The sequence below is a fragment of the Notamacropus eugenii genome, chromosome 1 (assembly GCF_028372415.1).
Source record: "Notamacropus eugenii isolate mMacEug1 chromosome 1, mMacEug1.pri_v2, whole genome shotgun sequence".
NCBI lineage: Eukaryota > Metazoa > Chordata > Mammalia > Diprotodontia > Macropodidae > Notamacropus > Notamacropus eugenii.
In genome coordinates this window covers 148,205,746-148,231,209 of record NC_092872.1, presented here as the reverse complement: position 1 = coordinate 148,231,209, position 25,464 = coordinate 148,205,746, and the positions used below count along the sequence as shown (strand labels likewise).

General features: G+C 36.7%; 1 protein-coding gene across 1 annotated transcript in view; it reads right to left on the bottom strand.

Annotated features, from left to right (window-relative positions):
* RORA (RAR related orphan receptor A) overlaps window positions 1-25,464 on the bottom strand; it is an 887,404-nt gene that overhangs the window by 199,351 nt on the left and 662,589 nt on the right. Inside the window, exon 3 of the mRNA XM_072616450.1 lies at window positions 10,239-10,268. Within this exon, the coding sequence (XP_072472551.1) occupies window positions 10,239-10,268 (30 nt within the window). The remainder of the gene's footprint in view (window positions 1-10,238; window positions 10,269-25,464) is intronic.

Here is a 25,464-nt window from a genome sequence, read left to right as displayed (position 1 = left end):
TAAATTATGCTCACTAATATATACTGAAGTGCCTCATATGATAGTGCCCTGTATTCACTGTGCTGTGGTGCTCCAAGATCATATAATTTGAGTTCAAGTTCCAGTCTGACTCTTGCCAGCTTGTGATTGTAAGTAAGCCAATTTCCTCATCTGTAAAATGGGGATGATAACTGTGCTACCTATCTCACTGGATTGTTGAGAGTAAAGAGCTTTGTAAACCTTAAGAATACTACAGAAATCATCTTATTCCATTTAGTGTTTCCTGTGCAAAGCACAACCTGATTGTCTTCTTGAAAAGGCTGAAGACTTATTTCTTGAAAAAAGTATTCAGTTTACACAGACACAAGACTTATGGATCATCTATACATCTTTGGCTTCCCTTGGTTCTGGCATCTGTTCAGTCCTGGCAATTATTGAGTACATCTGTTTTCTGAGGATCAGGCAGTCTAAGCATAGAAAGGCTCATCCCCACTTGGTTATAAATTTGATTGGCCATTTGCTTATAAATTTGTCCATGGCAACATAAATAAAGAATAATACAAAATGGCTACTAGGAAACTGCTCTACCTTGGAAATGAGGCTTCGCTTTTTGTGTCAAGATAACAAGACATATTTTCAGGGGAAACTTAGTCACCTCATAATGTGGTAACTCAGAAGTAATTTTGAGAGAAGACCACCGCACAGACAATTGCACTCTGTTTGTGGGTGTCTGTTGCAGAGGATGAAGAACTAAAGAAAACCTTCAAAGAGAAGGTCCTTCAAATTCAATCAAAATCCATTTCATTACTCACGGACTTCCATAGAAAAATGGGTACAGAGGAGGATGGAAAATATAAAAATGCTAGAAAATCCAATTCAGGAATAAGAATTGTGTTCTGCACATAGCAGGGACTTAAATATTTGCTGAATGCAATAAACTGAAATGCATCTAAAAACAGAGCTGTATATACTGTAACACTTGAATGGATAAATCTATGATGTCCCTGGTGGGAAGCTGGGTGGGAGAGAGGGTGGTACTTTTTCCACTATCACACACTGAAACCCTTCCTTGTCTTCTCATTGTTGCCTTCTGTCTATTTCATTCTGTAAATCCTCCCCAGAGAAACCACCCAAAGCAGTGGATGACACCTTCCTCCATGGCAGCCTCTAACACAAATTAGACCTCAAGGCATATGATTTTTTTATTTCACCCATTCCTGAGTTTTCATTCCTGTTTTACTGTTCTTATTTTCTTTCCCTGTCTTTTTGGAAGCTTTTGTATTAAATAATAGTCATTAGATTTCTTTTTTTTTTTTTTAAAAGTAAGTTTCCTGGGCCATAATACCCTTTAATATTAAGTATTGTTATATATGAATTATCAATGTGTTCAGAGAGTGAAAAAATAATATTATAGGATTCCATTATAAAGCAGCTTTGGGGTCAAGAGGAGTAGTTAGCATGGTATTCAAGGGCCCTGAGGTGCCAGACCTGGAGTCAGGAAATCTTGTCTTCGAAAGTTCAAACCCAGCCTCAGAGATTTACTACCTGAGTACCCTGGGGCAAGTCACTTAACCTCTCTGTTTGCCTCAATCCACTGGAGAAGGAAATGGCAAACAACTCCAGTTATCTTTGCCAAGAAAACCCCAAATAGGAGCATCAAGAGTTATACATGATTGAAATGACTCAACAACATATTTTCTAAGCTTCATTCACTATTCACCTTCAAGCAGCCTATGACAAAGTCAAACTAGACAGCCTGCCATTCCCTGATTTTCTCTTGCTCCCCTTTCCCTGTGTCCTTATTCATACAGTCCATTTTATGTGAAGCACCCCTATATTGTGCATTTGAATATGAGGAAATCCTATTCATCCTTCAAGGCCCAGTTTATACATCACTTACTCTATGAAACCTAGGATGCTGTCCCTAACCAGAAATAATCGCTCCTTTGTATCCTCAAAGCACTTTATCTGTCTCTTTCTTAAGGTACTGACCTCTTTCTACATTCTATGAGAATTAGCTGAGTGTACTTAATGTCTCTAACTAAATCATAAGGTCCTTGATGGCAGGAACCATATCATTCTTGCACCTCTAATGTGCCCTAGCACAGAGAAAGAGAGTGATCAAGGTCTATTTGTTAAGCTGAGTTGAATCTTTCTGTGTTTGGCTGAGAAAGATGCCCTATTATCAATGTTTCTGAATCAACATTTTTAAGGATGAGGACACCTTTTGAATATCTACATTTTCACAGACTTCTCTGGAATTGTGTTACTAATCCCTATTATTTGAGAAAAGAGGTAACTGGATATATAATAACTTGCAACAACTTTGTATGTACCCCTTATTCCCCCCTCAGCACCCAGCTCAAAATTCAGAAATACCGTGAATTCCTTTTAACATGCAGAACACGACTGGATTAGTAGGATATCCAAAATCTTGGCACAGCATAGCATAGCAGTGTATTTTATTTTGGCACTTACTTTGTGATGTATGACAACATTTAATTTGTGGTGCTTCTTGTGAGAATTAAACTGGGTCTTTAAAATGATGCATATTTAAATGCGGGAACATTTTTTAGGTGAGGATATTGCATAGCTTTAAATAGTCTTGTTAAAGTGAGTTTTTATGTATAAATGGAAGAAAAGAAATCACTTTTAGTTTCATTTGTTTCACTGTTAAAAATCAGTATTGATCAAGTAAATATATGAATATATTAACTTCACAAATATCTTCTTTAACCTGAATTCTGTGCTTCTTCAATAGAATGTTTAAGGCTATTCTAAATAAAGTTCTAATAAAGTTCTCTGGTTTTAGACAGAGTTTAGTGTTAGGAACAGCAATTGAGATTTCTTTGTACTAGTCTTAATAACGGGCCTCTATTGTGTTTTTCAGTGTTCAACTCAATCATTAACAGAGCATATCAATGTGTAGTTCATCTATGAAACAGGAACAATTATGTCCTTTAGAGGTTTGTTTTTGTTTTTTGGCAATACTAACAGTGGGTTATTCTGAATTATTAGCAATGTGATTCAGAATCCCTTTTGACTTTGGATATGAAATGGGTGCCTTGATCTAGGCAAATCATAAATCAAAGAGTGCTAAGATTGCCAAATGGACTTTCCAAAAGCGCAAATCTAAGCATGTCACTCCCCCACTCAATAAACTCTGATAGCTCCCTATTGTCTTTAGGGTAGAATATAAACACCTTTATTTAGCTTTTCAAGCCTTTCACAGTCTGGCCTCAATGTATCTCTCAAGCCTCATTGAACATTACTCTCTCTCAAGGGCTCTGAGATCCAGCCAGGGTGACTTTCTCTTCTTCACACAGCACACTCAATCTCTTGCCTATGCCTTTGAACTGGCTAGCCCTGCCATAATTGGAATTCACTTGCTCCTTACCTCCACCACCTAAAATCCATCTTCTTTCAAGAGATAACTCAGATATCACTGAGATGAAGCCTTTCCTTATTCTCCTTCTGTCTCTCTCTGTTTCTTTTCTCTGTCCTCTCTCTCTCTCTCTCTCTCTCTCTCTTCCTCCCTCCCTCTGTCTCTGTTTCCCTCTATGTCTGTCTCTCCTCTGTCTTTTTTCTCCCTTCTGTGTCTGTGTCTTTCTCTTTCTCTCATCCTTGGCACATAGAATGGGGGTCAAAAGCTGTTTGTGGATTGATTAGTACAAATAAAATTATAATAAGCAAGGTGTTTTGAATTTCAATTAATTACCTAGGAGTGAAAAAAAATAAATTTCATTATCAAAGGACTACTCTGTTGGTTTAGGGGGAGAGAGGGAGACAAGGGTATGGGTTTGGAAAGCACCAGTCACATTCTGAGGTATAGTGAAATACAGCAAAATTCTGCTTTTCTTCCTAATTCACATTTCCCTTGTGAAACATATGCATTGCAGGTATATCTTTTTGGCATATGAGACTATTCAGTCTTGGAAGAAATGGATAGTACAGTTTTGTTTCCATCCATTTCTATCTTAATATGCTATGAGACTCAAAATCCAACCTAATCCAGGAAACATTTATTAAGTAGGGCAGCTGGTTAGATATCAGGGGAACAAAGACAAAAGGAAAAACAGATACTGTCCTCAAGGAGCATACATACATTCAATTAGGACAAGGGTTCTTAACCCTTTTTGCCTTTGAATCCCTGTGGCAGTCTGGAGAAGTCTGTGGATCCCTTCTCAGAATAATCTTTTTAAATGACTAACATAAAATATATAGGATCGCAAAGGAAACTAATTATATTGAAATACAGTTATCAAAACATTTTTTTTAAAGTTTATGGGCTGAAGGAAATTTGCATTCTACGGAGAGCTTTATTTGAGCTCTGGTCCTACTGGTAGACTGGATTGCTATGCCTGGTAACTATATTCCTTTTAGCACATATATCCCAGCCTTTGTGTGATTTGTCTTGAATACAACTAAGAAGACATTGCTTGAGTTAGAGCAGGAACATGAGTGCGTAAGATGGTGTCCAGGAACACAGAGAAGATATGTCTTATTTTTTTTTTAGTCTCTGGATTTAAAACAGTATCCTAACCCTCATTACCTCACACCTGAATGAATTATTGCAAAAGTCTCCTAGAGGTCTCCTTGAATACAATCTCTTCCCCCTAAACTTCCAATATGAATTACATTCCATTACTGTCAAACTTCTTTAGAGACAGTTCTCAGTACCTGTTCCCTTATTTTTTAATGTAATAGTAACTGTGCTATATTTTAGATAATATCTCTTATTTTAATATGGCTTCTCAGTTTTCTCAACACTTTCACCTGCCTTTCATCTACTTTTTGGCTTTTTCGCCAAGCCCTGTAAGCTAGAGAAGATATCATCTCCACTAACAGATGAGAGAGATCAGGTCCAGTAAGATTAATTGAATTACTTAAGGTCACACAGCTAGCTGAATACTAGAGCTGGCACTGTTAGTATCCAGGTCTTAAAATCATGTTTAGACCTCTTTCTATAATAAAACCCTGCCTCTTATGTGTCCATGCCTTCCCTCCCCACTTAGAATATAAGATCTTTGTAGATGGTGCCTAAGTTATGATTTCTTCTGTATTTTCAGTGGTGTGTAGCCCACTACTATGCACATGGTAGACACTCTGCAAATAATACCCTGAGAGACCAGGGTCTGCTGGCTCAAGCTTTTTGTCTTTGGTTCTCTACTTTATTCCATATTTACCTAGAGCTCAATGACCTCATATTCCAAGACATTTTGTCTGGAATCCTCCTCTCGGAATGGAAGAAAGAAATATTTTGAAAGAAAGCTTTCCAGGCTAAGAAATGAGTCTTCCAGCTGGCCCATGTGTACTGGGTTAACCTCTTCCCTGGAATGTTTGCCAATGTGTAGACATGAACTTGTTGAAGCCCTCCTACGAGAGAGAAGTTCAACGTGGCTTCTACTCACTCCTGTCCCAATGAAATACACGGAAGCAAGAAATTAAAAGTGTGAGTCATTGGGTGAGTCAGGCTGTTGTCATGGCAATCTTGTAAGGCCATAACCAAGTACCTCCCACTGGCTTTGCCAGAAAGGGTTCTTGAGTTTTCCTGGCTGAGGAAAATAATGTAGATGAGCAGTAAGCCTGGGATTGCTAACGGAGTCTACTTTTTAAAAAATGTCCTGAAAATAATCCTCTCCTCCCCTCCTCTCCCCTCCAGTTTGGGGCCTGCTCTGAGCAAATGGCAAAAATTGTAATGAGTTGTGGCAATGGTTTTGTGATATAAACAAATACTTTAGGAATCCACAAAAAGACCTCCAAACTAATTTTCTCTAAGTCAGAACTCAAAACTAAGTCTGTGGAAGTCAAAGGTGACTTTCATTTTAAACTACAGCAATAACCAATTTTTCACAGATGTAAAAAAAATGAGATTATTCAATTTTAACCTCTCAAAAAAATTTCTTAATGTGTGCTAAAAGGTTTTTATTATAAAGATAATTAAAATCTCTTTATAAATGATATAGTCATAATCTTTCAAGTATGCATCTGCTTTCAAGGATGTACATGTTCCTACTAAAGTACTATAATATATTGTTTAAAAATTCTATCCAATAAAGCATGTCAACTTGAGTACTTGGCATGCATCTTTTGAAAATTCCTTTTATGGAAAAATGGTGTTTCTAAAATACTTTCAGAAGCATACCTCAAGTCTGTTTTATATGAAAAAAAAAAATGTAGCTTCACCAAGGTTGAGTTACCTGTCCCCCAGGGGAAGGGGAAGCAACTGGATATTTTCCTGGTAGTTTGAAAAATAAGTTGTTCTCTTTGCATCTTTTAGGAGCAAAGGAACAGGTATAATATGCAGAGACGAGAGAAAAGGAGAAAACAGCAAAGTTGTGTTGAACTTGAAAATTGTCCAATGGCCTCTAACATCATGGGAATTCATCCTGCCTGTTTTGTGGAAGTTATTCAACCTTGGATACATCCTAAGGTTTAGTTTCCATTATGTAAACTATCCAGCTACTTGGAAACATCTAGAATGATCAATGACACTTTTTTTCATTTTTCATCTTGACATGTGTCATCTCATAATATCTTAGCAAAATCAGAAAAACCCATGAGGACCTTGATTACTAAGTCAGGAATACATGACCAGTTGACATTGGCACATAGTGAAAATCCAGATAACAGTTGTTTCCAAGAAAAAGCCACAGCTACACAATGTTACTCCAACAGGAAAGGAAGACAAGCAAATACGTCAAACACCAAATATGACAGTGCCCATCAAATTTTGCAGGCAAAAAGAAATATCACCTTGAGAATGATATTTAAGTTCCAACACCATGATAAAAAAATCATCTTCACACCACAAGTCAAAACTCTCTTTCATGTTCACTCACCAAAACCAATAGTAACACTTCAACCAACATCATAGACTTTAGAATTTCACAGTGAAGTTAATGACTTTTCATTCCCAGGAGATTTAAAGACCTTTGTTTTCACAACTGGACAGCCAAAATTAAAAAAAAAAAAAGAAAGAGAGAAAGAAAGAAAAGAAGAAAGAGAAGAAGAAAGGAAGGAAGAAAAGAAAATATACAAGAACAACAATAAAAAACATATTCCCCGACCCTAAAAAAAAGAAAGAAAACAAATCAAGATCTAACAACCAACTCATGATTTCCTCCTCAGGGACCCTCCTTTCAGAGTTCATATTGTGTTCATAGACTGATTAGAAGCTAAAAGAATCGAGCTTTCTTACACAGGAGTTTTTAGTCTAAAACTAACTCAACCAACTCAAAATTTCATTTAAAAGTAATACCCGTGCTTCTGGGATAACAAGGTGTCCTAAAATATTATCAGGTGTCAAAACCATTCAGAATCACTTTGTGATTCTTGCACCTCTGGCTGATATCCTTGTGAGCTGACACTTTGGTCTGATAATATATTCTACAACTGTACATTTTAATTTGTAAGTTATACAGTCTCTGTGCAATGGAGGTTAGGAAACCCAGTTTGAAATGGATAATGTAAGGTGACTTCAGCTGTTGATTATCAGGCAGGCAAGGTTTGTCCATGTTTTCTAGAACCTTGGCTAAAAATGGAAGCCTTGAGACAGGACAAAATGTATTCACCTTCTTTCACCGACAGGGAAACTTTCTGAAGAAGAGACGTCAGGATAATTTAAGAGAACCTGAAATTTAACATCTTAAGAAAACTTATAGACAAGTTGGAGCAGTTCAGGTCTCAAGGAAATATCAAGTGATGCTAAAGAAGAGTTCCTCTGGGGGATGTTTATTAGAAAAAGAACTGATTCATTTTTTCCCTTCTCATAAAGTCTGAGCCCTACAGAGATGGGAAGATCAGAAATAAAATGGGTTGTCTACTGTGCAGGACGACAAATACAATCTCTGTGGTCAATAGCACAGAAGCAGCTTTTGCAAATATTCACAACTTTGAAAATTTGATTCCTGCTTGACGCGTGAGATGTTGTGCCTACTATCTGTCCAGATCAGCTCATTCCTGGATGTTTGGGAGGGATACTGAATTCTGAAGACCACCCCCTTCCCCCATGAAAAAGAAAAAAAAGAAACCAAGTGTTCTCTACATAGAAATGACATTTTCCATATTTTTCCTTTGCTTGAATTTTATAGAAAAATGCTTCTCTGTAACCCTGTCAAAGGTATATTACGATTATAGTGCTGTTTTTCAGAGTTGATAAGTTAGATGTAATTCATAGATGCTGGCCATGTGTCTTGCTGTGCTTTCCTTTCTTTCTGTCTTTCTTTGTCCTGACTGAAGCTCTTAAGGCCTTTACTACAAGGGTGAAAACAAATGACGTTCCCTGTTGCTAGGACACTACATTTTGCATTACTTGCCACCCCTGTCATGTTCTAACGTTAGAATCAACAACATTGACTTTTTTCTTCTGAAATAGGCAAAAGGTAGCAGTTGGATAAAATCATTCTTGATAATTATAATACTTTATTGTCCATCTCCAAAGGATAGAACAGGTTATTGCCTACAATCTTTAGAGACTTTTAGCTTAAAAAAAATTCGTATAAACTGAAGGCTGCTTTCTGTCCAGTGGAATTGGTCTAGATCTTTATTGACAAAAAAAGCACCAAGACATGGTGCAATCAGACAAAAAAAATCTGGTGATATCAGCTCATGCAAGGTGGACAGGAGTCCAGGCCCCAAAATGCTATAGAAGTCAGCATAATCACCAGCCCCTGTTCAGGAGAGGCCCAGGACTGAGCCAGCATAAAGACTGAATTACTTACCACCTCTAGAGTGGGTAGTCCCTCCAGGCCAGGGACGAGCTCATGGGCAAGGCTGTGCAAGGAAGCTCTCTGTACCATGCCTGCCCTGCGGATATACAGAGGACTTCAGTCTCCTGTACTGTCAATGTCTCAGTCATTATGAGCTCAAATATGCACCAACAACAGCGACACGACAAAACAGCCCCCCAAGAAACTAAGGAGCACTCTCTACACTGATACAGGGGTAGCCAACAGGAACTGTGTATACATTGAGGGACAGAATCAACCCATTATCTGAATGTGGCCTGACTGAGTAATCTTTTCTCAAGCAAAACTTCCACTGGAGCCCATTTTGCATGGTGCAAAAAGGGACAGCAGGATTGCTGTCCAAGCAGTAAAGATCCTGATGTCCATCAGTACTCTGTTTTGCTGTTTCAAATTGCAAATGGAAGGCAACTTCAGATCTAAGGTTTCTTCCCCCTCCAGATAGACAGACAGACAGACAAACCCATGAGCAGATTTTCAAATAAGCTTTCAACAAAACTGAGGCAGGAGCTAAAGCTTCTTAGGTGTTACAACAATTTAAAAAAACAACAACAAACCCCAACTTTCTTTTTAAAGTTCCACACAATATCAGGAATTTTAAAAGTGAAGTTGGGAAGATTCTTTACCTCTTTGCCTTAGCAAAGAGCTATGAAAACTCTACAATTGTCCTAGTTTAAAAAAAAAGTCGAAAGAAATCTCAGGTGTACCACAACCTCTATTTCTGGCCAAAAACAATCATCACCTTCTAGTGACACTGTTCATTTGAGGTCAAAATGACACACTGGTCAAGTCCAATGTAACAGTTTGACTAACTGATTTCAATGACATGTTAATTTCCTTTTGTTGTTTGGTGGACATCATGACAACACACCTCAGACTGCCAGCCACTACATCATATATTAGCACAAATTTTTAAACTTCTGTTGTAAGAATGAGAGTTCTTTATGAAGAACCTTGACCTTGGAAAGTAGGAATCAAGCATGTGTATATGTAGCCAGTCAGCACACATTTCCACATCAAACAAATAATGCCATTTACCAGGACCTTGTTGAGGCTAGGTTTGCAGCTACACTGCAACTTCTACATTCCCAGGCAATGTCTATGTTCCACAGACAAAAGTATAAAACAGTCTATTCTGGAGACTAGTAGTAAAAGGAAAAAATGCTGAAGTGGTCAAGAAATCACAGTGGTTTCCCATACAAACATACTGACCATTTCTAAGGACACAGAGTAAGAGAGATCGCCAAGTAATCGATCCTCCCTGTCAAGATTTGCCTGATAAGTAACAGACTAAGACATGAAAATACACTAGAATGTGAATTGGCCTATCTCTTCAACACATACTCAGATACAGACTTGTGAAGTTGTACCACTTCTAACCCTCTACAGGTTGAAAAATATGAAGCCCTTCTGACCATCACAGATGAAATGTTAGTCAATGCTTGAAGAGTGCCATCAGCCAGACATAATTCCAACTCTTCAGAACACTTTGGACAAAAATATATTACTTACATGTATGTGTCTTCTTTGTTACCGAAATACCTGGAAGAGAAGAAATAATGCTAAGTATGAGAAAGTGACCTTTTCTTTGTTATATTGTTTTAGGTAAAGATATTCCTGTAAACCACAAACAACACTGATCTTTCTTTGGCTTTGCAATCTCAGTGAAACCCTTCCATAAATACACTGTGTCACTGGAATATTATTTTAGAGGAATAATGAATACTGCTGTCTTCTACCTCCATGTCATTTTGTGATATTGATGCCTATTTTCCTTTTCTTCGTTAGATGAAAAGAGCACTAAAAGGAAATCATACTCTGCATAAATGAAAAACCAATAATAGTCTCCCAAAACCCATAATAAAACATCCCTGCCTCCTCTGGACAGAAAGTCTGGGAACCATGAGGGCAGAATGTTCCATGCATTGTCATAGTATAGGAATTGTTTGGTTTTTTGTTTGTTTGGTTTTTTTTGCTCAACTGTTTCTCTTTATCATAAAGAAGGGCTTGGTTCAAGAGGTGGGGGTAGGTATCCATAAATGACTATAATAGGCAAACAAAAGACAACAAAAAAACTTATCTTTTAAAAGTATCAATGAGGATTCACAGAGATACCACTGAATTTTCATACACGGAAATGGCTATTTATATCAGACATTTTTTTGGTTGAAAAAGAAAGTAAGTGATTGATGGTGGGGAAGATAGAAGGCTGCTTTCCCTCCTCTCATTATAAACTTCCCTTGACTTATTGATCAATGCACATCATCCTACTGAGATAGGATTGGTCTGGACAACAGAGAATTGAAGCTCTCTTTTGCTTTTCAATGGAAGTGATGTTTCATGGCAATTATTCTGAGGAAAGGAGCAGAAGAGTGACCCAGAAAACATAGATGACTGACCCTACTGAAGTCATAAGTAAACTATGGAAAATGGGCAAAAGTGATTGCCATTTGTTCATATGAAAATGCACAAGAGTCCAGAAGACCATAGCCTACATGATGTTTCTAAGGTAAGAAAAGAACTCAAGAGTCAGAAGAAAGACATTATGTTAAATATGGAGATGACTAAAGAATTTATCCCCTAGTGGTCAACTTATAGCTCATGAGCCTCTCTGTACCTCACTGGGCTTTTCCTTGCATAGCAGATAGTGTCTATCACTGGAAACATTTCAGTTCTCATAAAGCCTGATCCTTCATAGTCATAGTTTTTGAGAACTTTGGGTCATTTCAATATTTTTTTCTTTTAAAAAATTTTTTATTATTAATTTATTTGTTTGTAACTTTCAACAATCACTTCTATATGTTTTGAATTTTCTCTCCCTCCTTCTCCCCTCTTTTCCCATGATGACATGTGATCTTATATGGGCTCTACACATACATTCTTATTAAACACATTTTCACACTAGTCATATTGCATAGAAGAGTTAAAACAAATGGGAGAAACCATGAGAAAAAGCAAAATAAAACAAAAAAAGAGAAAATAGTCTGCTTCATTCTGCGATCCAATTCCATAGTTCTTTCTCTGGATGTGGATGGCATTTTGCATCAAAAGTCCTTTGGAAATGTTTTAGGTCCTTGCATTGCTATTAAGGGCTAAGTCTATCAGAAACAGTTCTTGTACACTGTGGCTGTTGATGTGTATAATATTCTCTTGGTTTCGCTCATTTCACTTAGCATCAGTTCATATAAGTCTTTCCAGGTTTTTCTGAAGTCTTCCTGTTCATCATTTCTTATAGCACAGTACTGCATTACATTCATGTACCACAACTTGTTCAGCCATTTCCCAATTGATGGGCATTGCCTTGATTTCCACTTCCTGGTCACCACAAAAAGAACTGCTGTAAATATTTTTGTACATGTGGGTCCTTTTCCCATTTTTATGATCTCTTTGGGATACAGTCCTAGAAGTGATATTGCTGGGTCAAAGGGTATGCACATTTTTGTAGTCCTTTGGGCATAGTTCCAAATTGCTCTCCAGAATGGCTGGATTAGCTCAAAGCTCCATCAACAATGAATGTGTTCCAACTCTCCCACATCTTCTCCAACATTTATCATCTTCTTGTTTTGTCATGTTAGCCAATCTGATAGGTGTGATGTGGTACCTCAGAGTTGTTTTGATTTGTATCTCTAATCGATAGTGATTTAGAGCATTTTTTCTTATGACTATAGATTGCTTTAATTTCTTCCTCTGAAAACTGCTTGTTCATATCCTTTGACCATTTATCAACTGGGGAATGAGTTGTATTCTTGTAAATTTGACTCAGTTCTCCTTATATTTTAGAAGTGAAGCCTTTATCACAGACACTAGTTGTCAAAATTCTTTCCCAGTTTTCTGCTTCTCTCCTAATCTTGGTTGTATTGACTTTGTGCAAAAATTTTTCAATTTAATGTAATCAAAATTATCTATTTTACATTTCATAATATTCTCTCTTGTTTGGTCATAAATATCTCCATTCTCCATAAATTTGACAAATACACTATTCCTTGCTCCCCTGATTTGTTTATAGTATCAGCCTTTATATCTAGATCATGTACCCAGTTGGACTTAATTCTGGTGTATGGTGTCAGGCATTGGTCTATGCCCAGTTTCTGGCACACTATTATCCAGTTTTCCCCAGCAGTTTTTGTCAAACAGTGAGTTCTTATCCCAGAAGCTGGGGTCCTTGGGTTTATCAAACAGTAGACTGTTATAATCATTGACTACTGTGTCTTGTGTACCTAACCTATTCCTGACCTACCCCTCTATTTCTTAATCAGTACCAAGTGGTTTTGATGATTACTGCTTTATAATACAATTTGAGATCTGGTAGGGCTAGGTCACCTTCCTTTGCATTTCTTTTCATTAATTCCCTTGATATTACGGAACTTTTGTTCTTCCAGATGAATTTTGATATTTTTTTCAAGTTTTTCAAAATAATTCTCTGGTAGTTTGATTAGTATGGCACTGAATAATAAATTAAGTTAGGTAGAATTGTCATTTTTATTATATTAGCTCACCTACCCATGAGCAACTGATGTTTTTCCAGATACTTAGATCTGACTTTATTTGTGTGAAAAATGTTTTGTAATTGTGTTTATGTAGTTCCTGGGTTTGTTTTGCCAGGTAGGCTCACAAATATTTTATAGTGTCTACTGCAATTTTAAATGGGATTTCTCTTTCTAGCTCTTGCTGTTGGGCTTTGTTAGTAATATATAGAAATGCAGAGGATTTATTTGTGGTTTATTTTGTATCCTGCAACTTTGCCAAAGTTGTTTATTATTTCAGTAGTTTTTTACTTGATTCTCTAGGATTCTCTAAGAATATTATCATATCATCTGTAAAGAGTGATAATTTATCTTCTTCTTTGCCTATTCTAACTCCTTCCATTTCTTTTTCTTCTTTTATTGCTAAAACTAACATTTCTGGTGCCATATTGAATAATAATGGTGATAATGGACATCCTTGTTTTGCCCTCAATCTTATTGGAAATGCATCTAGCTTATCCCCATTACGTATAATGCTTGCTGATGGTTTTAGGTAGATACTACTTATTATTCTAAGGAAGGCTCCATTTATTCCTGTGCTCTTCAGTGTTTTCAATAGTATTGTATTTTGTCAAATAGGGGTGTCGTATTTTTGTCAAAAGCTTTTTTTTTTTTTTTGAGATAATCATATGATTTCTGTTAGATTGGTTGTTGATATGATCAATAATGCTGATAGTTTTCTTAATATTGAACCAGTCCTGCCTTCCTGGTATAAATCTTACCTGATCATAATGTATTATTCTCATAATAAGTTGCTGTAATCTTTTCACTAATACCTTATTTAAAATTTTTGCATCTATATTCATTAGGAAAATGGGTCTATAATTTTCTTTCTCTGTTTTGGCTCTTCCCGATTCAGGTATCAGAACCATATTTGTATCATAAAAAAAATTTGGTAGGACTCCACCAGTTTTCCCAAAAAGTTTGTATAGTACTGGAATTTACTATTCTTTAAATATTTGATAGAATTCTCTTGTAAATCCATCTGGCCCTGGAGATTTTTTCCTAGTGAGTTCATTGATGGCTTGTTCAAGTTCTTTTTCTGAGATGGATTTATTTAAGTATTTTACTTCTTCTTCTGTTAATCTGGGTAATTTATATTTTTTAAAAAATATTCATCCATTTCACTTAGATTGCCAAATTTATGGGCAAAGTAATTTCTAATTATTGCTTTGATTTCCTTTTCATTGGAGGTGAGTTTCCCCTTTTCATTTTTGATACTGGTAATTTGGCTTTCTTCTTTCTTTTTTGAAATCAAATTAACCAAAGGTTTATCAATGTTATTGGTTTTTTCATAAAACCAGCTCTAAGTTTTGTTTATTAGTTCAATAATTTTCTTAATATCAATTTTCTTAATCTCTCCTTTGGTTTTCAGGATTTTTAATTTGGTATTTAATTGGGGATTTTCAATTTTTTCTTTTTCTACTTTTTTCAGTTGCATGCCCAATTCATTGATCTCCTCTTTTTCCATTTTATTCATGTAAGCATTCAATCATATAAAACTTCCCCTAACAACTACTTTCACAGCATCCCATAAGTTTTCGTAGGTTGTCTCATTATTGTCATTCTTTTGAATGAAGTTATTGATTATTTCTGTGATTCATTCTTTGACCCACTCATTTAGGATTAGATTATTTAGTTTCCAATCAATTTTTGGTTTATCTTTCCATGGCCCTTTATTACATATAATTTGTATTGCATCATGATCTGGAAAGGATGCATTGACTATCTCTGTCTTTCTGCACTGAACTGTGAGGTTTTTATGCCCCAGTACATGGTCAGTTTTTATGTATGTGCCATGAACAACTGAGAAAAAGGTATATTCCTTTCTATCTTCATTCAATTTTTTTCCAGAGATCTATCATGTATACCTTATCCAGAATTCTATTCACCTCCTTAACTGCTTTCTTGTTTATTTTGAGGTTAGATTTATCAAATTCAGAGAGGGGGAAGTTGAGGTCCCCCACTAGTATAGTTTTGCTATCTATTTCTTCCTCTACCTTCCTTAACTTCTCCTCTAAGAATTTGGATGCTATGTCACTTGGCACGTATATGTTCAGTAATGGTATTATTTCATTGTCTATGGTGCATTTTTAGTAGGATATAGTTTCCTTCCTTATCTCTTTTGATTAGATATATTTTTGCTTGTGCTTTGTCTGAGATTAGGATTGTTACCCCTGCTTTTTTTACATCAGCTGAAGCATAACACATTCTGCTCCAGCCTTTTACCTTTACTTTTACTTGTGTGTATCTCCTTGTTTCAAATGTGTTTTTTGAAAATAACATGTTGTAGGATTATGGTTTTTAATCTATTCTGCTATTTGCCACCATTTTATGTGAGGGTTCATCTCATTCACACTCACAGTTATGATTACTCTCTGTGTCTTTCTCTCCATCCTATTTCCCCTCTGTCTATGCTTTTATTTCTTCCTTCTCTTCCTTTCCTCAAAAGAGTTTTCCTTTTGACCACTGCCTCCCTCAATCTTTCCTCCCCTCTATCAGCCCCCTTCCTTTTATTTCTCTTTTCCCTTACTATGTATTGCCTCCCTTTTAACCCCCGCTCCCTTTTCTTTCTCCTTCCCCCTCCTACTGCCTGTAGGACAAATTAGATTCCTATACTTAACTGAGTATGCTGTTCCCTCCTTGAATCAAATCAGATGAGAATAAAGCTAAAACAATGCTCATCTCCCCTCTTTTCCTCTACTATAAAATGTTTTTGTGCCTCTTCCTGTGATGTAATTTATCTTTTTTTGCCTCCTTTTCTCTTCTCCTGTTACAATCCCTTTGCACCCTTTATGGTTTTTTTTTTATTGTTACATCAGTTAATTTATACCCACTTCCTCTACCTATGTATGTGTGTGTTCATCCTTCATTGCCAAAGAAGACCATGCCATCAGAGAAATAATGACATGACTTACACTTGACTTTGTTTCAAGTGAAGGAGGGCTGTGCAGGTCACCAGCCTCACTTCTCCTCCAGGGCCATCTGAATCCAGTGACCAGATATTCATCAGGATGACTGGAGATGACCCAAGATGAGGCATTTGGGGTTAAGTGACTTGCCCAAGGTCACACAGCTAGTGAGTGTCAAGTGTCTGAGGTGAGATTTGAACTCAGGTCCTCCTGACTCCTGCACTGGTGCTCTATCCACTGCACCAACTAGTTGCCCCTCTCTATCTATGTGTATCCCTTTTAAATGTCATAAAAAATATACAGTTCTCAAGATTAACAAGTATCATCCTTCTATATAGGGATAAAAACAGTGTGCCCATATTGAATAACAAATTTTTTTTTTTCATTTTTTCCCCCCATTTACTTCTTTATACCTCTCTTGAAACGTATTCAAAGATCAAATTTTCTATTGAGCTCTGGATTTTTCAGGAAGTTCTGGAAATCCCTTATTTCATTGAACGTCCATCTCTTTGCCTGAAAGATTATGCTCAGTTTTGCTGGGTAATGGACCCTTGGTTGTAGTTCAAGCTCCTTTGCCTTATGGAATATCATATTTCAATCCCTCAAATCTTTTTATGTAGAAGCTGCAAAGTCCTATGTGATCCTGACTATAGTTCCTCAATATTTGAGTTGTTTCTTTCTGGATTCTTGCAGTAGTTTCTTCTTAACCTGAGAATTCTGGAATTTGGCAACAATATTCCTTGGTATTTTCAATTTGGGATCTTGTTCAGGAGATGATTAGTGAATTCTTTCAGTGACAATTTTGCCCTCTGGATCTAGGACCTCAGGGCAGTTTTCCTTGATGATTTCTCGGAAGATATTGCTCAGGATCTTTTTTCATCCTGGCTTTCTGGTAGACCAATAAGTCTTAGATTTTTCTTTCCTGAATCTATTTCCAGGTCAATTGTTTTTTCCAATGAGATATTTTATACATTCTTCTATTTTTTCATTCTTTAGATTTTATTTGACTGATTCTTAATATCTCATAGAGTCATTAGCTTCTACCTGCCCAATTCTAATTTTTAATAAATTGTTTTCTTCAGTTAGCTTTTGTACTTCCTTTTCTATTTATTTAATTTTCCCAGTTAGGTTTTCTGATTCCTTATCCATTTGGCCAATTTGACTTTTTAAAGAATTCTTGTGAGTTAATTTTTTTTTTCACTTTGTCAATTGCATTTTTAAAATCATTGGCCAATTTTTCTTGTACCTCTCTAATTTGGCTTTTAAATTCCTTCTTGAACTCCTCTAAGAACACTTTTTGGGCTTGAGACCAGCTCATATTCCCTTTTGAGGATTAAGATGTGAGTATATTGTCAGTACTGTCCTATTCTGAATTCATATTTTGGTCTTCTCTGTCCCCATAGTAAGATTCTATGGTCTTTGCTTTTCTGATTTGCTTCTTGCTCATGGTGATTGCCCTTTTCTGACTTTTAAAGTGGATCTCTGCTTTTGGGGCACAGGGGACTCTGTCCCATGTTTCTTGTACCGAGAACTTGAAGCTTGATTACTGGCTTTGTGTGCTGTGACCTCTAGTTCTTTCAGCTAGAAGCTATATAATGCTGCAGCTTGCCTAGTGCTGAGCTGTCTGGTATGTGCCAAGGCTGAGGTCAGATGAAGGTTTTCTGAGTTTCCCTGAAACTCACTGGGTGAGGTGTGGGGGAAGTGTAGTCTGGCTGCAGGAGTTCTCTTCCTCCCCTAGGGCTGAGCTAAAGCACAGATAAGCTCAGGGGCTGGTGAACCCCTCTCTGGGCTGGTGTTTACCCAATTCTCCTAGCTATGCTAAGGCATACCTGGGGTCCTGTAAGTATTGGTGCTTACAAGCTCCACCCCCCTGGGACTCAGGATCTCCTCCTGGTCTGCTGATTTGAGGCTTGCTGGGATGCCTCCAGTCCTGCAGTGGTCCCCTTTAGCCACAGCAAGAGGTACTCTTCTCGTAGATCTCTCTAGCCTCCCAAGCTGAGAGACTGCTGTGCCCTGTCTGTCAATTGTCCTATTCCAGGAGTTTTCCTGGGGCAGTATTCTCTGGTTTTTTCAAGGTCAACAAGGAGAAGGTGAGAACACTTACAGTTTACTTGACATCTTGGCTCCCAGAAGTTTAAGTAGGTGACTTTCAAACATATAATCTATGGGCCAATAGTCTCAGCAGTGGCTGCTGCTATTAAGAGGGGCCCTGCTCTTTTCTCTCATTCAGTTCCACTGGACTCCCATACTATGCTGATATGTTTGAGAATCTGCACTGCTGTTTCTGCTTCAGTCAGCCTGGGTTACTCTTGATCCACTATAGCAGAGTCTATGCTGGTACAGCGTGTGCTCCCCCAATCCTGTGTAATAGATTCTTCCTTGACCTTCTAGTCTGTCCTGGGTTGGAAATCTGCCACACTCTGTGTCCTAGTGGATTCTGCCACTCTAAAAGATTCACTTTTGAGAAATATCTGAAGGAATTTGTGTAGGGCTCAGGTTCATTCCCTGTTTTCACTCGGCCATCTTGGCTCTGCCTCCCATTTCAATGTTTTGAAGGACAGTACTGACAATATACTCACATCTTAATCCTCAAAAGGGAATATGAGCTGGTCTCAAGCCCAAAAAGTGTTCTTAGAGGAGTTCAAGAAGGAATTTAAAAGCCAAATTAGAGAGGTACAAGAAAAATTGGCCAATGATTTTAAAAATGCAATTGACAAAGTGAAAAAAAAAATTAACTCACAAGAATTCTTTAAAAAGTCAAATTGGCCAAATGGATAAGGAATCAGAAAACCTAACTGGGAAAATTAAATAAATAGAAAAGGAAGTACAAAAGCTAACTGAAGAAAACAATTTATTAAAAATTAGAATTGGGCAGGTAGAAGCTAATGACTCTATGAGATATTAAGAATCAGTCAAATAAAATCTAAAGAATGAAAAAATAGAAGAATGTATAAAATATCTCATTGGAAAAAACAATTGACCTGGAAATAGATTCAGGAAAGAAAAATCTAAGACTTATTGGTCTACCAGAAAGCCAGGATGAAAAAAGATCCTGAGCAATATCTTCCGAGAAATCATCAAGGAAAACTGCCCTGAGGTCCTAGATCCAGAGGGCAAAATTGTCACTGAAAGAATTCACTAATCATCTCCTGAACAAGATCCCAAATTGAAAATACCAAGGAATATTGTTGCCAAATTCCAGAATTCTCAGGTTAAGAAGAAACTACTGCAAGAATCCAGAAAGAAACAACTCAATGTTACAAAATGTTGTAAGACATTTTAACCTTATTTTTATCTACCTAACAATAATTAATCACTTCCATGATAATACAGAGATAGAATGAACATAAGTTTGAATGTAAATCGTACTTTCACCATTTCCTCAGGTCATGGGGCTATAATTTAAATAGTTCCTTCTTCAGGGGATATTCTAATGAAGAAAGGAAAGGGGACTAGAATAGCATGTGCTAAAAAAAAATTGAATCTCTGACTAAGAACAGTGGTAAAATGAAATTTTTTTGGCTCCAAGTTATTAAGAGAGTTATTTAACCCTCCGCCCTGAAAGTAAAACACTTTGGAAAAGCTGGCCCCCACATCAGGCCTATTACTTAGCTATGAAACATGTCATATGGGGTAGAAATCTGTTCTCAGAGTCCACAGTAGACATTGAAAAAAATGTTAATGCCAAAGTTATGCTCTGAGACCAAAATCATCCACTTGCTCCCCACACAACTTTCCAAAGGACTTATTTAGGGAATCTGAAATTACATAGGGAAACCCAAACTCAAATATATATATTTTTTATTATTGAGGGAAACTATAGTTTTTCATCCTGGTGTTTGGTTTGGCATCATGAAACAAGCCATAGGACCCATGAAAGACTGTATCTAGTCCTTTCCATGGTTGTCCATCTCTGTTCTTGGCATTCTAGAATCCATTGAGATAACCTTTATCATGGAAAGGGTACTTCACCAAACAGCAATGGAAAAGAAAGTTTCAAATCTGAATATAATTTGCAACCCCAGCTCATGACACCAGCAGCAATAAATTGATACATTAGTGCTCTTTCAGCATTATGAGAGCCATATGTGTACTTTTCTTAGGAAATAATGCTTTCTGCAAAATCACTTTGAAGAGAAAATGCTTATGCTGTCATTCCTGATTATTCAAGGCTTTCTCACAATTGGATTTAACACAGCACAAAACAGACCTATCTATATTTGCTGAGTGTGGAACTACTTTCTCCTGACATCCAAGCACTGAAGAAAATACCACTGCTTCAACTTTTCTACTCAAATTTATTATGCAGCATGAGGCAGTGTTCTCATCAAATATTTTCATGATTATTACATTGATAATAGATTTGGAAAATCTTTCCGGGGAAGCTGCCGCTCTCAGAAGGTGCCTGCTCTCAGAAGTGATAAGAGACTGAGAGTTAAAACTTCAAATCTTGAGGTGATGACCTTGGCAACATCACAAACTCTGTACCTCAGTTTATTTATCTGTCAGTCAAAGACCAAGCCACATACCATCCATTTCTCAATGTGAGTTGATCAACCAACAAGAATATTTTGATAAAACTTTAAAAGACATTTACCCTCAATAATAATGCCAAATAAACAAGAAAGATTGTTTTAAACAAACTCTTGGATGAGAAGACAGAGTGCTTTGCAACCAATCTCCAGCAAATAAAAAAGAGCAACAACCAAAATAAAAAGAGAATTCCTCAGAGAAGCCCAAAGCACAACGCAATAAGTACTTGCTATAATTGAAAAGGGATTGGGATTCAGAATAAAGAGACCCAAGTTCCAATCTTGCCCTTGACATTTCCTAGCTGTGTAACCCTAACGACATCATTTAAGCTCTCCGAGTCTCAGTTTCTTCATTTGTTAAAAAAAAACATAAAAATAGCATCTACCTCACAAGGCTATTGGAAAGATCAAACCAAATAAATTGCAAACTTAAAAATTTTGCATAAAATGTTAGCTCTCATTCTCATTGTCATTTTTCATAATACCTCAGTAGGACTAGTGAGCATCTGGTATTATTTCCTTCAGGCACAATGGGGAAATTGAGACTTGGATAAGTTAAATGAACTCAGAGGAAATAATTCTTTATTGGAAAGTGAAGTTTAGGTCTGAATATTGATAGAGGCAGGACATCAAGTGCCATAGGTCCCTTACTACAGAAATGTAAGTATTAAAGTAGAGAAAGAAACAAGTAAACAAACAAATGAATAAATATAGATGTGGGTGTGCATGCACACACCCATACACACCCACACACACACACACACACACACACACACACACACCCCCCCACACACACACCACAGAGGGTGTCCCCAAAGCACTTTGCAAACTTTAAAATAGTATATTAAGGTTGATTAACTACTACCACCAATATCACTGCTTCTACTGCTACTACAGCTCCTCCTCCTCCTATCACTTCTACCACTGCGATCTGTCATGTAACCCACAGTAAGCTAAACTCCCTTAGTACCTTGAGACCACACAATGTTAAGAGGCCTCTACAACATTAATAGTGAAATGGTGACATTCAAAACAGCTTTCCACATGCTATAATAACCACAAACTGACTATGTGGTCTACACATTTCTCCATTCTGCCAGCGGAGAAGGTGAGGCAAGTAGATAAATTCATAAAAATCATTGTTAGTGGGTTTATTCTAGGCCCTAAACTCAATCCAGACCACTCTCACTTATAGCCAGAGGGAGATATTTATTCATTAATGTCTGCACAGTTTCTGTGACTTGCTAGTTTCCATCGATGAGGAACTTTGATCACCATCACCAAAGGGTATCAAACCAAGTCCAATTGTTGTGAGGATTTTGATTCATTTCTAAGGGACTTGGAATAACACCAGCTTGTTTTGCCAGAGGTTTGGGAAGAGACAGTCCAGTGAATTACTCATCTGTATAGTGGATGGTTGGAACTTAGCTACTGTAGTGGAAGGAACAAATTATTCAGTTAAACAACCATAAGACAAACCTTAACAAGGTGGATGATCTTGGTAACTTAATGCCTTTGTACCCCAGTTCCTTCAGATATAAAATGATGAATTATACTAGATTATTTTCTTTCAAGTTCTAAGATTCAAGATTTTCTTAATAATCTCTGGAGACTTATTCTGCTGTTCCTGAGTTACAAAACATACTGCCTATCTCTAAACAAGCAGCAACCATGTCTGCTGTTCATTGTAAAACATCTACTGCAAGTCATTTTTGGGAAAAAATAGCCATAAAATTTTTTTTGTCTTAAAAAATACACTACAGAAGGCAAATACGAGGGTACATAATAAAAATAATTATTTTGATCAATTTTAAAATTATCTGGTTCTACCAGAGAAGAGATGAGAAAATGTACTTTCTTCCCTTCACTGGCTAACTATTGGTATAGAATGTTGTATATACTGTCAGACATGGTTGATATGTTGAACTGCTTTAAAAAATTAATTAAATAAAATTCTAAACTCATTTTAAATTTAAATTAAATAAAAAATTTAAGTAAAATAAAATAAAATTTTTCATAGGAAGGGGAAAGAGAGGTTGGCATTGTGAAATGAACATGAAGTAAAAAATAATGGCATTGAAAAAATTTATCTGGGCTAGAAAAAGATAACATATTTTGGTAAAACTGTCAGAAACTGCATGCTTTATTACATATAGATAAGCACATTTGACCAGCCAATATTTTAGATGGATTTGTGTCCCTCTAAAGAGATCACAGCAGTCTAAAATTGCCAATTTTCACCCTGTTAAGGGAAAGAAAAAAATACCCAGAAAAATTCTGCCCAAACATCAGTGCTGTTAACATGGAAAGATTTTCTGACTTTTACCCACCATGCTTCAAAGCAAGGCTAAGGACACGTCATGAAAACACCACCAATACATCACTGCCATGATTATCAGTAAGGAAGAAATTTCAGTGTTCCAGTTATCACAGAGCTTAGCACTTCAGCAGTGCAATGTGACATTCTCAATCATTGCCAGATCTTGGACAAATTAACTTCTTTGATGAACTCCTGTTGCTAGGCACTTCTCTGTGGTACTGGGAAAGTTTATACTCTTAAAAAAGCCATACCATGTTTTCCTCTCCTCAGAAAGGCAAATGATTTAGCAACATTTCCATAGGGAGTAAACTTATGGGCAAGTCTAACTAAGATAACGTCCCTTAGTCAATATTCAGGCTCTCTGACTTTGGTTGGCCAACTTTAAACAGAGATAACTGGTTCTTTTTGAGTTCAAGCCCAGGGGATTGGATATTTTATACAAGGCAAGTTGATTCTCAGAGTTGCCCACCCAAATAATACCTAAGCTGAAACCCAATGAAACACTCAACCCTGATGTTTCTTTACACTGGCACAATTTCCACATTTCAAGACGGAGAAATCCCTATATTCTGATGGGCTGAATGATAACTAAAGAATCCTTTGGTTGGTATAGATCATTACTCTGTAGAAGGTCATAAATATTGATCTTCAGTTTCTAGCCTTTGTGAATTTATTTCTGCTTTCATCTCCTGGAAAATGGCTCTAAGTTCATAGGCATTAGAATGGTTTTTCATCTACTTTTCTAAAGGATGTGTTTTGTTTTTTCATTTAAAAATTGGTCTTATTAAGTACTAGTCAGATAGAGAAACCCTGGATGAAGCTGAGCAGGCATGATGCATCATCATTAGATGTGTCACAGGTTTGGGGAAGTTTGGATTTCAGGGCATTTGAAAATGGTCACAGTGAAATCTTTAAGGATGAGAGTTGGGCTGCCAAGGAAAGAACACCAGATTTGGGATCAAAGGATCCGAGTTCATATGCTAACTTTGTGAACTTGGGCAAGTCTCTCTGCCTCTCTTGGACTCAGTTTCCTCATTTTTAAAATAAACAGGTCAGACTAGATAACCTTTAAGGTCCCTTCAAGTTTTAAATCTGTGATGCTAAATATATGTGGCCCTAGAACATTTGCAGGAAATCTAGCAAATATGAAGAATAAAAGAGTTACTTTTATTAGTTTTATTAGTATCAGTTACTTCCTTGCAGATTAGATAAAAGATGGTCCAACAAAGAAAAATGACTACAAACCACCATGTGGCCTATCTAGCTCTTCATTGTCCTCTCCCAGTCCCCAGTTCTAAGAAGTCCTATGGGTTTCTCCTGCTTTGTCAAAAGCCAAGGAACAAAAACATGTATGAAGCTGTTCAGAAACATAGACTAAGTAGGGGCTAGCCAAAGAAAATGATGTTACAAAACAATGTCCTTGTCTAGGACAAAAAAACTATTAATGACAATCAGTACATATTGCTGAAAGTGCTCCAAGTAATCTTTGGACTTTGTTTCAAAAATTCTTAATGGACACTAATGCTTAAAGTTCACTCAAAACAGAAGTAAATTATGTGCCAGGGTTGTAGGGACCAAGGACAGCACATGTAAGGCATCAAAGCATTAGCAACTATATTGTAATTGCATAAAAGCCTTTAAACATTCACTTAGAAATACTAATTGTGAGCATAAATAATATCTTCCATGCTTGGCTTTCTTGCAGGTTACCCTTCTGCATGGGTTGAACTGTCTTTGTTATAGTAATTTGGCCATTTTACCAAGCAGCTTTTTACATTTTTAGCAGATTTGTATTTTTTGGTTGAAAAATGGTTACAGGAGGAAGAAAAAGGAAAACAAAAACTATGCCATTTCCTTTCTTACCTTTTAGTCTTTCTTTTTTCCTGATGAACTTATATCTAAAAACCTCTCTTAGTTCTGGCTAAGAAGGGTAAAGTTATCACCCCTTTCAATCCCTACCATTATCCTTTACAAGTTCTTTCAAGGATAAGGTTGCTACCCAAGATCTTTCATCAAGGTCAACATAAGAAATGCACCAGGTTAGAAAGCAATGTGAACAAGACAGCAAACTTGAATGGGAAATATCAAATCTTTGATTCTTGAATTATCTTCCATTTAATAATTAAAAGTCTACTTGTTACATATGTATGTAAAGCTCCTATCTTCTAAACGGGTCTCATTTCTTTTTCTGTCATTTGGTAGTGCCAAGTGCACTAGCAAGACTAATGAGTAGTAATGATAAGAATAATTAATATATCACTAAAGATCCTTGTCCTTTTTTGTCAATTTTCTTTCAGTGAATCCCTATATTGAATATGTATCTACTCAGAGAAGATCACTGGCATGATAAAAATGTGGTATTCCTTGACCTTAGGGACACATAGTAAGTAAACTTTCCTAGGTCTCTGATTCTAGAATTAGGGAGCCCTTTATTTTCTAAGTGACCTTGGG